General features: G+C 37.9%; 1 protein-coding gene across 2 annotated transcripts in view; it reads right to left on the reverse strand.

Annotated features, from left to right (window-relative positions):
- Positions 1 to 4,940: 4,940 nt before the first annotated feature.
- The window catches only part of MSRB3 (methionine sulfoxide reductase B3), a 143,585-nt gene continuing 132,456 nt past the window's right edge, over positions 4,941 to 16,069 (reverse strand). For both annotated transcript variants that reach the window (XM_016139917.2, XM_016139918.2), the window contains one exon: positions 4,941 to 8,208. In XM_016139917.2, the coding sequence (XP_015995403.2) occupies positions 8,044 to 8,208 (165 nt within the window). In that variant the 3' untranslated portion in view covers positions 4,941 to 8,043. The remainder of the gene's footprint in view (positions 8,209 to 16,069) is intronic.

Genomic DNA, 16,069 nt, shown 5'->3' on the forward strand with positions numbered 1-16,069 from the left:
ACAGTATTGCCGAAATTAATTTGTAAAGGAGCTCTATTTAATTGGCTTAAAAATAAGTGTTTATGAATTAAGTATTCCTAAAACTCAGAAATATAGAAACTAACTCATACATTTTTCAAGTTCACATGATCTAGGATAATCTTTGTTAAATAAATAATGTTTGGTTTAATTAAAATAGATATGTCTTCGGAGTTATTAGCATTAAATATAATGCAGATATACAACTTTTATTGTACAGGGGTTTACTAGTAAATAAATTCATGTTATCTCAATCATAAAATTTGTCAGGAGAAAAAGTAGCTTAGGATGATGGCTGACTTTGCCTACTGTCCAATGAAGTTTCATGGGTAATCTAAACATCATTGCTGGGAGAAAATGATTTAGATAGATATAAGTAAAATAAGAGTTTAGATGAACTTTTCAGCAATAATTGTATGTAATGATATGTCTACTTAAAAAATAATTTCCAAAATCTCTTTGGTAACTTTCTAAGTTAAATTAAATGATAGGAATTCATTGAATGTCTAGATCATTTCCAAATGAAATAAAATACTAAGACATTAATTGCTAAACAAGTCTAAGTTTGTCTACTTTTGACTGCTTATTATAGAAGAGCTAAAGATTTGGGGGTCTGTTAGTAAATATGTTTCATGCCATGTTAAAAAATTGTACTATGAGGAAATGTATGCTTCCAAAAGCTTGTGAAATGTATTTATAAATTCACCAATCTAAATAATGCTGGCATCACAGACAGTTCAAAATTACTTACTTCTTAGTTTTCACTAGAAAGTAAAGTTTCCAAGGATTAAGAATTTTAATTAATATATGTAATTAAAGCTACTAGAAATAATAAAAGCAACTCCTTATGCAAGGAAAGTAGGATGTATTTTTGGCTAAGAAAAGATATGAAGTATGGGGAAACATTTTTTAACAGAAAAAAAAGTAAATTCATTCTAAAGTAAACTGGTTATTTTAGAATAAGAAAGAGGGAAATAAAGGACAAAATGATATAGAAAGTTAGGGGGAGAGAGAGAGAGAATTTTACTTTGTGTAGTTAAGATGGCTAAACAGTGAATTTATTATAAGGGCTTTTAAAAATAAGCTTTGCTATCAATTTTCTTTCATCTGCTAAAAGGACAAAGTTTTATTGGACTATTGGTCTGCTCTTGATACGACATTGTGAAAATTTTTTGTTTACCTTTCAAATAATCTGTCTAGAAAGCAAAGATTTTGTGTTTTATCAAACTAACTTTCTATGCTTCATGTTATCTTAATTAGGTCTTTGATTACTTAAGAAAATTGAGTCTTCTCAATATTAAAAGAGCTAAGTTTGGCTCACAACTATATGCCTTCTGTATTTGCCTTTAAAATCTTTTGTCACTTTGGTTAAGCAGATAATTAAATATTGTTTCATAAAGACCTGTGATCCTATTTTATCAAGTGTCCAAATATTTTTATATTTTTGACAAACTTCTCAAAATCAAATTCTAAATGAAGTATTTTTGACGTGGAAGTAACTTTGGGACTTTCCAGAGGGTCCCCAAGTCATCTCAAAATATTTGTTCTCTCTCCTTATAAAAAAAGATAGGCATTAAACTAATTATGTCTATTTGATAAGTTAAATTTCATGGGAAGCATTGTCAAATAAATAATACTAGACCTTTGTTATTGGATACCCTTGTATAAATGTTATTAATAAAAGTGTTCCAGAAATTCCTTAAAATATGATACATACTCTTATTAGTCATAATTCCATTAAAAATGTCATGTGTCACAGAAACCATCAAATTTCCTGGTCAATTGCATTATAATGAAGTCTCATCAGATCTTTAAACGTGGCTATTTTTAAGTCTTTTGGTCACTTACCAATAGTTGTTTTACTCTGATGCTTTTGCAGAAGTGCTTCATCTTCAAGGAGATTTGTGGAAAGGACTCTTACAAGTACAGGTTTCTGATAACTTTCAGATCATGCCACTGAACTGAATAGGAATTTACAGAACTCCAAGGAAAAACTAGATTCATGAAACTGCTAACAAAAGATCACGATCAAGAATTAATATAGAACTGAACAAACTGATGAGGATGCTTATAATTTTTATGACTTTTTGTTAAAACACTGCTGGTTCTTTAATCTTTTGTTTTCCAAATTTAAGGAAATTTTTCTCTTAAGCTAACTACGACTTTTGGCAATTTGGTAAAGTATACTTTCTTAACAAAGATGAAACAATATTTCCCCCAACCTGATCCCTCCAGATCTCAGAAATTCTCTGTATGCCCTTGTCCACATTTCCCAGTCTGCTGTGAAAGGGAGACCCTCTCTAGTCGCTGTCTCATGAAGAACTTCAGGTTTGAGTTTCTAGTTTGGAACCATCATATAGACCAAGTTTGTTATGTTGTTTTTAATTTCGCTCTGTATTTTTCTTGTTGTTAAGCTCTGAACCTGTTGCTTATCGAAACTGGACACAAGCAGTTCCAGTCTATGCACCTTCTCTCTGACGTGAGACAAAACACCCAGAAGAGGTCTTTCCTAGTACTGAGAGACCAAAGGTCACTGAAATCAGAAGGCTTGACTGTTGATCAGCGATGTTTTTTAGAGAATGATCTCTATCAAAAAGGGAAATGTCAAAATTTAGGACAGAGACCTTAACCAAGATAGGGATTGGCAAAGATGGTAGGAGGCACTAAACCTAACCCTAACCCTAGCCCTAGTCGTGAAAGCCTTACAAGAACAATTTCAGGTTACAATGGAGCTCTATGGTTAGAACAGTCCCTCCCCTTAACTTCCTCTTTGCCTTTAAAAAGAACTTCCTGCTTCTTCTTACTCTTTTTTGTGTACATGGCTCACCATATCTGCATGTACTGGACTGCAGTCTTTTCTTTTTAGCAAATAAATGGTTTTGCAGATGGAACATCTGGTTGACTTTTTGTTTATGGTGCAGACAGCCCCACATTAAAATGGTTGAATTTCTGTCAGTTGTGTTGCACAAAATAAACGCTGGTGATAGGCAGTACAGAAGGCTGATAAGCCTATCTCAAGGACAATTTTTAATTCAACCATTTTTTTATGCCAGCATCTTCCAGAAGTCATTTAATTGTTAAGATCTGAGTATCAACAGTTTTCTGACAGAAGAGTCATGATTCGGGTCTATGGCACCCTTGTAGAAATTCTTTGATGGGTTAAAAGAAAAAAAAAAAGTGATGATGATGAAAGGGACAGGCACAAGGAAACAGAAGATATGGAAAAGGTTATTCTGTACATTTATGCGCTGAGATCTAGTCTCTAGTTCTTGGAGTTGCTGAGATGAACCTGGTCTGGACATCCTGTAGTTCTAGAGAGGTGTTGCTGAGCACCATTGGGCAGCCCAGGGTCGACCCAGAAACACAAGCAGGAGCTGAGGTGGTGCTGGTTGATGAGGCTCAGTTAGTCCTCCAGAACAAGACAAACGTGCAGTGAAAGACAAGAACTGACCCAGCTTTATGAAAAAACAACCAGTCATGACGAAAACAGCCATTTTTGTGTGTTGTGGTGGGGGGATGGGGGAATTGAGGGGGTCAGATATAAATTCTTTTAAAATCAATGCTAATTGAAGTTTTTTCATTGAAAGTTCCAAGGCAGCGGTGCTCAAACTTGAACAAGAACCAGTATCACATGGGGGGCTTGCTAGAAATCAAATTACAAAGGCCCCAGAATTCCTGATGTAGTAAAGAAAACCTGTATTAGTAGCAAATTTCCAGGTGATGCTGATGCTGTAGTCTGGGGACCACATGTTGAGAAGCACTGAGGTACACTAACGACATGAAATTGCTGGCGTCCGAACTTCAGGATCCCAGGAATAAAGAACTGGCTGAAAAACAAAAATTGTCATCACTTCACTTCTCCTCCCCAAAGTAAATAAAACAAAATGAACCACTTACCAATGGGGATCCTTTCTGAGAAAGGTGTCGTTAAGCAATTGTCATTGTGTGACTATCAGAAGGTGTACTTATACAAACCTGCATGGTATACCTACTACACACCAAGACTGCTGCTCCTAGGCTGTAAACCCATATAAGACATTGTTGCACGAATACCGTAGGCAACTGTAACACAATGTATTTGTGTATCTAAACACATGTAAACATAGGAAAGTTACAGTAAAAATACGGTATGAGAGATTTAAAAAATGGTACACCCGTAACATGGCTTTTATCATGAACAGGGCTTGCAGGACTGGAAGTTGCTCTGGGTGAGTCGATGGGTGGCGAATAAATGTGAAAGCCAAGGACAGTACTGTATACTACTGGAGACTTTATAAACACTGTACACCACCATCACCACAAACACAAGTAATGCGTTATGCAATGACATCACTCAGCAATAAGAATTTTTCAGCTCCATTAGAATCTTATGGGACCACTGTTGTATATAGTCTGTTGTTGACCTAAACATCATTATGTGGTACGTGACTGTACACACGAAAAAGATGAATTTGTTTGCGAGCAATGGGGAACTCCTAATGCATTCCCTAGACACCAATTCTTGACAACAGTCTAAGTTTCCCATCAAGTTCTTTCACAGAAGTCCAGGCATCAGCATGGTTTCATTCCTGCATTTTTATCCATAGAGTTGTCATAATGGAACTAACTCCCCAAAGTCCATGTTTTAATCATAAAAACATATACAAGCTGCTGAAGATTTTGCTGAGGTGAGGTGAAGTTTGAGTAATTCTGCAAAGGTTCCCTTTCCTCCAATCTTTTGAATCCCCGTAGCCCTTTCCTGGGTCCTGGGGTGTGGAGAGCCTCAGCTTGCAAAGGTCACATCACATAAAAGGCCCTCTATACAAACTACAGGATGTCAGCTGGGTAGGGAGGTAAACAGAGCAGCCTACAGCAATCTCTCACGGATGGTCCACGTATCCGTGCTAAAAATAAGAGCGTTCTTTAGGAATCAGACAAGAAAACATTTTTTATAAAGAAGTTTTATTGCGTAATTCCTGTATACAATAAACATAGGAAAAGGGTTTTTTAATGAAAATTTTATGTCATTTCCAAAAGTTTTGAACCGTTTGAAGAAAAAATATTACAAAGCTATCTAAGGCAAAAATAATATTTGACCTTCAGAAAAAACAATGATCCCTTTGGTCATATCTGTATTTAAATCAAGACATTTTCAATTCAATTAACAGGACAGGCTTTTAAATTATTATGTCATTTGCATTATGAATTTAAACATATCTAAGAAGGGAAAAGTTTAAACACATAGAAATGTTTTCCAATACAACATATACTGCTGCTCTCTGCAGATTCATTCTGCATGACTGTCTGGATGTACTTTTTACACACCAGCAGAACCTGCATCTCCTAATGGTACAGTAAGGGCTGGAGTACAGAGAGGGAAAGTCCAATGCATTTCCTAAGCTAAATGGCATAACTCCCACAGATCACATACACCTTGCCATATTGACTCAGTTCATTGCACTCCATATCCTGCAAAAATAAATCTAGTGCTCGACAGCTGACATTATTGCTCACTGACATTTTAGTAATATATTTCCTTAACATAAGACAGAAATATACTGGAATTTGATACCACTTAAACTCAAAAGCAATCTGGAATTAAACCACATGCATACACCCCACTTTTTTTTTTCCTATGGATGTTACATTTTTCTTAAAGTTGATGCTAGAAAACGTGGTAGAAGAAAAACTGGCTTTCCGTGAAACAAAGACCAAGGATTATTAGAAAAAGAGTTTTTGAGGGAAATGTTAAGCCCTACAATAAAAATAGAGGAACAATGAGAATCTAGTCTCTGGGGAGAGGGAAGAAGCCCCTCATTTATCTTCCTTGTCTATTCTAACACTGTGGCTCGTGTCCAACAGACCCCAGGGCAGGTCGCCATTCATAACTGGAGTGATGTGAGAAGTGCTGTGTGTGCCCCTGAAGGACAGACTTTACACTGTGACAGGAAATGTCCTGGGAGACCCAATTCTTTATCTGACTCCACATGGGATCCCTAGGTCACTGGGCTCTCTCTGTGAAGTTGGGAAAGCCTTCTAAGGTAGTCCGGGTGATCTTAAATAATCTTAAATTTCATTTCTATAGAGAAATGAAACCTGCAAATTCCAGGGTGACCCTAGGGCCTGAGGTGAAACACACTGGGAGCTGAGGGAAGAAGAGTATAACTTATCTGGAATTGCAAAGTTGTAGCATACGTGACAATGGTAACTAGGATGTCAGGGCCTCGACTGGAAGTTGTAGTGACAAAGAAGAATGTGGACATGACCATGCTGACATTTTGATTTTCCACAACTTTTCATTTTAATGTCTCATATTTCTTAAAATTGCCAAATGTCCCTCTTTCTTATTTTTGTCTCAGTGCTTATAAAGAAGTTGTCAATTTTCATAAGCTTTCAAAGATTTATAAAAACAATATTTTTTAAAAACTACATTTTAGGATTAGTATTCAAAGCTACAGTCTCTCTCTGTATATATGTATGTGTGTATGTATGCATGTACATACGTATGTGTATATGTATGTGTTTGTGTGTACATATATCAGACAAATCCTGTACCTTTACACCTGGCTGCAGCAATATCAACTGGTATCACCACTGCTCATACCCGTAAAAACCTTCCCATGCACAATGACATCCATTCCAGCTGACTAAATGTTATACAGCAACCCAGCAGAGCTTCTCAGAGTAAAACCAGCCATACTGCTACAAAGAAAAATTTCTGGCTCTTAGCCCAACTGTTTCCATACCAATCAGCTAAGTCAACCTCCTCTCTGCTTCTTTCCATTTCAAATGCCTGGGCTTCGGTCTTTGAAGCAATTAGAACCAGATCAGTTTAATTTTACAATACTGATCTTAATTGTAGAGCAATATAATGATTATGCTCTGAAAGTGTCGATTATTTTACAAACTTTGTAAGTCTCAGTTTTGACATGAAGACTAGGCATGGAGAGACTAAGTGGCATGTCCTTTGCTGTCACAGAGCAGATTAGTGTCAAGGGCGGGACTCTAGCTCCTGGCTATGTCTACTTTAACCTCCATTATCTCTCCAGAGTTTATCTGAACCTGTGCACGAGGTCCCTCTTTTTGGGTTCTGTTTGTTACTTTAAGTATCTTGTCAGCTCTTCTACACAGTATTGGGTATTTCAAAATCCAGAACTTCCTCTTTGGTCTTCTCTGCTCTCTTATTTCTGCTGCCTTGATGAAGTGCTTTGTTCCTAATATTTTATTGTACACAGCGGAATTCACCAAAATGCCCTTCCAGATGCAGCTGGTATTAGGTGTGGAGGGACAGACTTATAAAAGGCAATGGCAGATGTTCTTCTTTGTGAACTTTGGACAAAATGGGACTCAACGTTTTACAGTTGTCTTACATTCCAATGTTTGCAATGGAAAAGAAAAGAAAGGCCTAACAGTGAGGTAATGTTTACTTCTCTGCCACAAAACTCGGTGCGCCCCCTCAGATCTAGCAACAATTTAACATAAGGAAAGACTTTAGACCTTCACACTCTTTTAGTGAGAATAAACGACCTTAGCTCAAACTTTCCACAAAGCTAAGAAGTCTCATAAGACATCACTCCATCCTTATCTTAGGTAGATCTGTATAAATGCCTCCAGGCCATGTGTCTTGCAGGTCTCTGGACCTGCACTTATGAGATCTGGTCTCTACATCATATAGGAGATCTCAGTTTTTAAGTTCGAAGACCAAGTAAGTACTTTCTACTTCTTAAGCAAGTGGGGGGCGGAGGGAGGGTGGACTCTCAAAAGAAGCTATTTATGTGAAGAAAATAATGCAAAATGGTATTTAAGTGCCTTGTGAAGAAGGTTTGCAAAGCTATCTCCACTCGCTAAAGTTATAAACAGTTCTGGATCTAGTCAATAGCAAAATACATGGACGGCCAAGGCCTCTGTTTAAGCCAAAGAAGAAATATATCGATAGCACAAAACTGCCCTTATAGTTTTTGAAAAAATATATCTAAGATAGACAATTTTGAATTTTGTTAATAAGCTGTGCATTAAGTACACTTGTTTCCCTCACTCTCTGGTGCTTCACAGCTCCGTTTTGTCTGCCTGGGCCGGGCCGCCTGCCCCGCTGCCTCCATCGGCACCGCGGCCGTCTGCAGGGGTGAAAGACAGGGAAGCCGAATTTATGCAGTATCTTTTGCCGGTTGGACGGGGTCCGTCATCAAAAATGTGCCCAAGGTGAGCACCACACTGAAAAAGAAGAGCAAAATGTAAGCAAAAAGCGTGTACAAAACGGGCTTTGAGAGGAACCCACATTAAGTGGTTAAAATGGATGACCAGCTTGAGGAGAAGCGATGGAAACCATCGTGGATGATTTCTAATCTGCCTGTCAATGGCTGCAAAGATGGCTTCTGGCAGGCTTTGCACCACATGTTGAGAAGAAAAAACACTAGAACTGTGCATATCAGAAATCATTTAGGAGCCACTGTAGTTTTTGATCTGTGCAGTCTCTCAACCAGCTGAAAAATGACTGCAGTAATTTTATGAATTGAGTTGACCCTTGATCTCCCATTGTAAAAAACATGGCAGAATAAAATCTCTCCCCCCAGCTTTACTTCTGGCTTTGGATGGGCGGGTTTCAGATATGCAGAAGTCCACTGTAAAAGATACTGTTTAACTGGCCATGACAGAGGTGATGTTTGCTTTCATGGGCAGTAAAACTTAACATCGGAAAAGCACTGGATGTTCTTGGAACCCAGCAAAGCAATGGCAAGGCCCAACAGATTTGTCACGGTCACCAGGACTGTAAGTGTGGCAAATGGAATTGTCGTTAGACCACACAATCGTTTTTTGTTTTGCTTTGTTTTTTTGTTTTTGTTTTTTCCTGGCTTCCAATAGGTGGAGTGCCATGCTGGCTTCCTTACTCATGTGAACTATATTATTATGTGGAGAAGAAATAAGCTGTTTAACCCATATCCATGCTACTAACTATCCAAAAAGCTGGGGGAGTAGAAAAGGAAGAGAATTTAGTCAAGTGAGAACACTGGTTGATGGTGTTGGAAAAAAAATATGGCCCAGAGCAAATGTCCCCCAAAAGGCTGGCTCACTGAATCGAGCCCCACACTAGGTCCAGGTCCAGGTCCAGGAGACAATGGCACATGTCACACTTACCTATTTCCCACCCCTTCTCAGCAGAGGCAGGGGAGAAGGATATGGAGGCCTTAGTGCACCATTCGAACAGGCTGTGACAACAGAACCAAAGCCCAGGGCAAATAACTTCCATTTATTCATTTAACAAATATTTATGGAGTGCTTGCCACATGCCAGGCACTGTCCCAGACTCTGGAGATACAGGCAACAATACCTCATCTCACGAAGCTTACATTCTAGTGGGAGAGACAGACAACACATACACAAGGAAATAAAGGAAGTGTAAAGTATGGTAGATGGAAAAAAACACTAAGGAGGAAAAAAAAGTGATATGAAGTGTCAGGGTTGGGGGCTGACATTTTAGGTACAGTGGTCGGGGGTGGCTTTCCTGGGGTGGCTTTGGTATAAGAACTTAAAGGAAGTGAAGGAATAGATATCCAAGGAAGAACGTTCAAGCAGATGGAAGAGACATTTCAGGGAGAACATGAGAGAAGAGGCACATGGACGATTTATTAATTCTTCTCACTGCTTGTTTGGCATATAAAACTCTTATAAATTGCAGGCAAAGAGAGCAGGAATTGATGAGGGATAGAGCTAAGACACCAAATGGAGATGAGAGAGAAGTGAGGGACAGTGCTTACTACAATGGAAAGAGCTATAATCTCAGTTTCTCCATTGAAAATGCAAAACTCAATTCACGAGGGTTCTCTAGTTATTAATAAACAGCACCAAGAGCAAGTTTGATTATACAGCACTTCCATGTTAAAAGTGCATTCTTATTTTACTGCCAACATACTGTGTCAGCTTATTAAAGAACTAAAAATGAACCCTGAACTGATTTGATCTATTGCCTGGAAAATATGAAACAGGCCTAAAAACAACTCTTGCATTATTGTACCACATTCTATGCAGGTTTAGGTAATATCAAGGCTGACAGCTCAGATTGCTTTTCCTTTCTATAAACAATTGAGGCCAAATTTTCAGGTACCAGTAGCTAAGATGCACTGGTAAAAAATACATATGCTTACCCAATGGACACAAGAAAACATCTATTCCTGTCTGCCAAAACAGTCAGTGTGTAGGCCAACAGGAACCCGTGCGCTTGGTGGCCAGTATGTGTGCACAATTATTGACCTCACGTGCAGCGTGGTCACTTTGATCACTTGGCATCTGAGAGGTGGAGTTTTCACCAAAAAGCCTCAGATAATTTTTTAAATGAGTGAATACAGCTGTCCAGGCAAAAGAAATGATATTGCCTTTATTAATCATCTCTTGGACATATTTAGAAAACAGTTCTATTTACCTTACTCCAAAAATAAAGCACAGTAAGGATATACTTGAAGCTATGTATATAGAGTATTTATATAGCCTTCATTTCCTGAGTCATTTTTTAAAAACCCAAATTAGAGTAATTTAATCTGTTGAACTGAGTTGGTCATTGGTCTGAAGTTTCATTTGCTAAAGCTGGAACTAGTCTTTGGGTTAAACAGAAAGGAAAACATGGACTCTAGATGTCCCTAATCTGGACAAAAGGAAAATGGAGGAGGTAGGAAGAGAAATTAAGAGTCAGGAAAAGGGAACGTAATCATTTGCAAACAACTATATGGGTTGGAGATGAGGTATGGAAATTGTCAAAAAAAGATGTAAAAATTATAATGATACCATCATCATGATTGCCACAAGGTGTTCTGGAAAATTCACACCAAGCTCAGATAACTGAGGAGGAGCAACATGTCAAAACATGGCGAGGTGTTCATTTATATCTGTGCCACCACATACATGTCCACCCCCATTGCCTGCGAAGCTGCAAAGGCATTTTTTGTATGAAAGAAGCCTAACCACACAGTGCCATTTCTGCTTCCTTCCAGGTACATCTATTCTTGCATGAAAGACTCTTTACCCGGTTTCTTTTGAAAGTGCAAACCCTGAAAGCTCCTCCCTGAGAACGCACATGGAGCCCATTCTTTCCAGCGTCTACCCCTGGCCTAGGGCTGGGATGATGAATGGAAGTTGTCAGTGATGCATTGTTTCTTTAGCCGCCTGCGAGTTCTGCCGCCCCAGCCCCAGCCAACTGGCAATGTGTTGGGATCTCTCAGCACACCTGGCTGTAACTGAAACGAACTAGTTGCCTGATGAAGAAATCTCAGAAACCTGCTGTTAGTGATCTATTTTATGGTAGAACCTTTGGTGTGCATTTGGAAAGCTGTTTTAAAATGACTATGTATTTCTGTACTTCATATGTAAAATATAAACTATAACTATTCTAGCTCTCATTCTGAAGAAGTGTGAGATAATTGTTCGAAAGAAAAAATTTTAATTCCCTCAAGAATCCTTTGTTACCTAAACCTCCCACTCAGAAAAGCTGCAGAGAACCAAAGGGAAGTCCCCGCTCCTCACCCCTCGCTCCCCCAAAAAGGTGAGCATCAAATTTAACATAATTCCTTAAAATCTGCAGTTCTCAACTGTGTGTGTAAGAAACACATATAGTGTATTCAACATAGTTATATACTCCTTCACTGATGTATTTCCGACTATCCTACAGGGTTTTCTCCCAGCTATTCCTAGGATGTTGGGGCTTTATTCTTGTCATTTTCTCTTAAGTGTTTGATCTATAAGATAAAGCAGTTTCAAAGCAGGGCTTTTACACTTGGGCACATGGGGCAGGATGGGAAGGGGAAAAGAGTTTTAAGAAGAAAAGCAATTTACTTTGCCAGTAGTATCCTGTTTTCTCCCACCGTTATTGAAGACACTTGTGTGTAAGTAGGGCTCCTTTCCTCTGTGCTTATGATATTAATCTTTTGCCAAGGAAATGATTGTGAAGTCACCGGTTTAGCATTATGATTTTACGGAAAGATCAAGAAAAAGAGAGATGGGCTGTGAGTCTGAAATCCTGTTGTAACACATGGGCATCTTTAATCATCAGCAATACATGAGTCGTCATCTGCAAAAGATTAATAGGGTTTGGGGTTTTACCAAAAACTGCTTAACTTTTGAAAAATACTTTGTATTAGTAGATATTTACCTTTATGTTGATTTGGCCAAGTTAGAAGAAATTACTAATGATCTAAAACAAAATTAAGGAGCTCTACCGTAGATTCAAGCAGTAACAGCAGCAGTCATAAATAGAGTCCAACATGGGTAAACTCAGGGATCTGATGGTTTTCTTAAAGATTATCATAAAAAGTTAAATGATTCATTGGTCTCCCCTTTGTTTCATGTAGAATTCTGATATAAAGAAGGATTAATTTTCCAAGTATTTCCAGGAGGGACTTACTTCCCTGAACTATAGCTTTAACCATGCAAATCTTACCTCCTTGAACAAAATTTAAACTTCTGACAAAGTGTTGCTTAACAGGCCGGGTTTGGAGGATTAGGGAGAAGCTGTCAAACAATTATTCACTGTAGTCAGTGAAACTGGAATAGAAGCAATGTATTTTTTTATCACTAACTGAAAAATGTAAATTTAAAAAATATTAAGGAAAATTCTTTGTAACTGAAAATTGTTAGGAAGTTGATGCAGCCAAGAGGAAAATATATGTGCCCACTGAAGTGGGCAGATTTAAAATTTAAAATTATAACTGGAATATAATTCCTCAATTCAGTAGGCAGATTATAAAAGAAAAAAATTATGGTTGCAACAAAAATTAGAATGTAACAAGATAATCTATTTCCTCCAGCAGCAGGAATTCTAGTGAAGTCAGTGAAGAGTCTCCATCACCTCTGCTTATTTTCTGTATTGTTAACTTAACGATCAGGCAGTGTGCTAGGTTTCTTACACAGCAATTCTTGTAGAAGAACCTGATTGCAATATTTCTCTGAAAAGCAATAATAGTACTGAGTCAGTCTTAACTTCCTCAATAAAATTTTGCTAAAATACTATTATCTAAGAAGTCACTGCAAACTTGGAAAAACTACAATGTAATATAAAGAGGTGGTAGGTTATAGCTCCCAACATGTTTACAATCCCTGTCCAAATATGAGGCCTAATTCATTGTATGGTGTGATCCACATCGCAAAGTTCAAAATAAGGAAGAAGAAGAATACTAAGTTCTACAACAAGAATGAGGGACCAATAGACCAAAAAAAAAATATCGCCACATTGCCAGACAAGTAGATTGGGTCTACTGGTTTCATCTATGGAGCTCAGTTCGTTTGTATAAGTTTGCAGTATAAGGGTCTTCGTGATTAGATACTGCATCTTTTCTACAAGGAAAGAAGTACATATATCATGTTCAACTGAAAGTGTCTATGAGATACTAAAAGCATCTAACGGATTCTTCATAACACAAACCACATTGATGCAATTCAGTTCAGAGAAAGAATAAGCCATATGAATTCAAAATACAAAAAGAATTTTAGAAAGAAGAGAAGCAAATCAGAGAAGCTCCCCACACTCTGTTACCCTCAAAAATGAAACAAACTGAAACAATAAAGATGGGAGAAGCTATGGGTAGGGGAAGAAGCAACAAAAACTGAAAGAATAGAAGGCAAAAGAAGACAAACTGATAACAAAAAAAGTGTTCTGACTAAGAAACCAGAAAATAAATACAAGTGGTTACTCTAGTATGGAAATCATTAAACCGTTTTTTCTTTTTCAAGTCAAGATAAAAAGGACAAATAAAAAAATGGAAAAGAAAAAACTGAAGAAAAATGTGTAAAACAAAAAGAAAATAAATGTGTGTGAAATACACCAAAGACAAAGAAATTGAAAAGAAAGACCCAGCACACGTTAATTTAGAGAGCTATCATTGCACGTGTGTGGCAGACATGCCCCGCTCTGTCCACATGGGGAGGGATCCAGCAGACATCATTTTGGAGGCTGGAACCCGATTATTTTTTCTACATGGGACTTACTTCACAACGCATATATTTTTGCACATGTCTTAATGGAACGAATTTCCCTCCCTCTTCTCATTAAACTTAAGACTTTTATTTAAGAAAGGGTCAAATATTCAAGAAGCAAAGCTGGTGGAAAAGAAGCTGAAAAGGCCCAGGTCAGTGTTAGTTCTTCACGCAATTGTTATTCTTCAAGCAAGAATACAGTAATTATCACCTAAGCTTTTAACCAAGGGCTAGGAGCTATGCTTGGGGTAGCTTATCTTTTATGAATGTTATCTAATTTTGGCACAGTTTGTGGGTTTACTCTCTCTTTGGCCACTGTAGGACACCTTCATAGTGGTCTTTTCTTGACTGCTATGGATGTTACCTCTGTGGCTGGCACAAGAGAAAGGGGGACTTTATTTCAACGGTGAATTTTAAGAATTAGTCACAAAGCCATCAGAGTAGCGCTTTAAGGAAAGTTATTATCTTATGCCTCACATTTTCTGTGCCTTTCTTATTGGTTTTCACAGGACTCAATATTTAAAAGTTGGTTCTAAGTGAAAAGGAGAGTAGCAGTCATATAACAGCTTTTAAGAAAGAGAAGCAGCTGAAAGAGAGAGAACTATTAACCTAATAAGAGGTTTACTAAGTATTATGTATACACCTAAAATAAATTACTATGTACCATCCTATCCTGTTATTATTTTGTCAAATATTTTAGATTCCTGAGTAGATAGTCATAATTTATTTTTGTGGCAGCTATAAAAATATCAAAGTTCAATTGGATTCAAAACCGAATTTAATTAAACTAACTTCTGTGAGATCATAGAATTTTTTTTCCTTATTTCAGTGTGACTCTTTATGGTAGGTCAGCCTATCTATTATCTCTATCTATCTATCCATCCATCCATCCATCCATCCATCCATCCATCCATCCATCCAAGCATCATAAAGAGCTCTGGAGCTAAATGCCCAGATTCAATCTCTGTTCTGCCACTTATATTGATGTAAATTTACACAAGAATAATTGTCCTCCTTCTACCTATGTTTCCTCAACTGTGAAATGAGAGAATAACCTAATAAGGTTATCATGAGCATTTTAACCAAGAGCGCTTTTAAAAATTCCGATGTCCGGCCTCACCCCAACCAATTAAATTAGAATTTCAAGGAGTAAGACTCAGCATCAGAAGTTTCCACTATCTTGCTCAGAGACTCATATATCTGAGAAACAAGAGCGCACTAAAAATGTGACTTAGATAAAATATAATATCTGCTTTTCAAGGGAGAGAGTAGTTCTCAGATTTGGAAGACAGTAAACTCACCAGCCTCATTAAAAAAAAAAAAAAAAAAAAAAAAAACGAAAACAGAAATTCATCAGATGGTTAGGGTCAAACCACCCCCCACACACTTGGTAGTAAATATGCCACCTACTCCCTAAAACTCTTGTGCCTGATGGAGGGGGTTAAAGGGCAGTAGAAGAATGCTGAGGGAGGCATATGTGGCAATCACTTTGCTATTACAGCTGCCTGATTGTGCCCCCTTTACCCCTGATCTGTGCAACAGACATCCCCCCAACAAAATACTCCGCGTTACCAATGAATTTTAGTGTCACAACACTCAAGACTTTACATTTCACTTATTTAAAGCAGGTAAGGACTGGACTACCTGTGCAGGAAGGCGCTGGTTATGTCTCACGGTGTAAGCACAAAATACCCACATATTCAAGTCTCTCGACTGGGAGGACAGATTAACTAGTTTTGCCTCCTCCTCAAAATGTGCTCATCTTCTCCCTTAGAGCCAGCACTAATTTGGTTAGAGCAGAGTAAAAGGAACTAATTAGAACATTCTTCAGATGAGGATAGGTCTACCTACTAGGCAGAGTAGAGAAAGAATTACCTCACCCCGTCTTCCCACTCTGCACTCCTACAGCCTACCACTGAACTTCCTCTTCCGACTGCCATTCTCCACCCTCCCAGCTTACACCCAACAAGGAAAGCTGTCTCCAGGGTCTTTGTTGACTATGTTTGGATTCACTACCATTAGAGGCATTATGGCTGAACAGTAAGTACACAAACCACAGGGAGAGGAAGATTACCTAAACATCCAATTCCATAAGTCCACATAATGAAACCTTCATATG

Source organism: Rousettus aegyptiacus, unplaced genomic scaffold (assembly GCF_014176215.1).
Source record: "Rousettus aegyptiacus isolate mRouAeg1 unplaced genomic scaffold, mRouAeg1.p scaffold_m13_p_2, whole genome shotgun sequence".
Classification (NCBI taxonomy): Eukaryota; Metazoa; Chordata; class Mammalia; order Chiroptera; family Pteropodidae; genus Rousettus; species Rousettus aegyptiacus.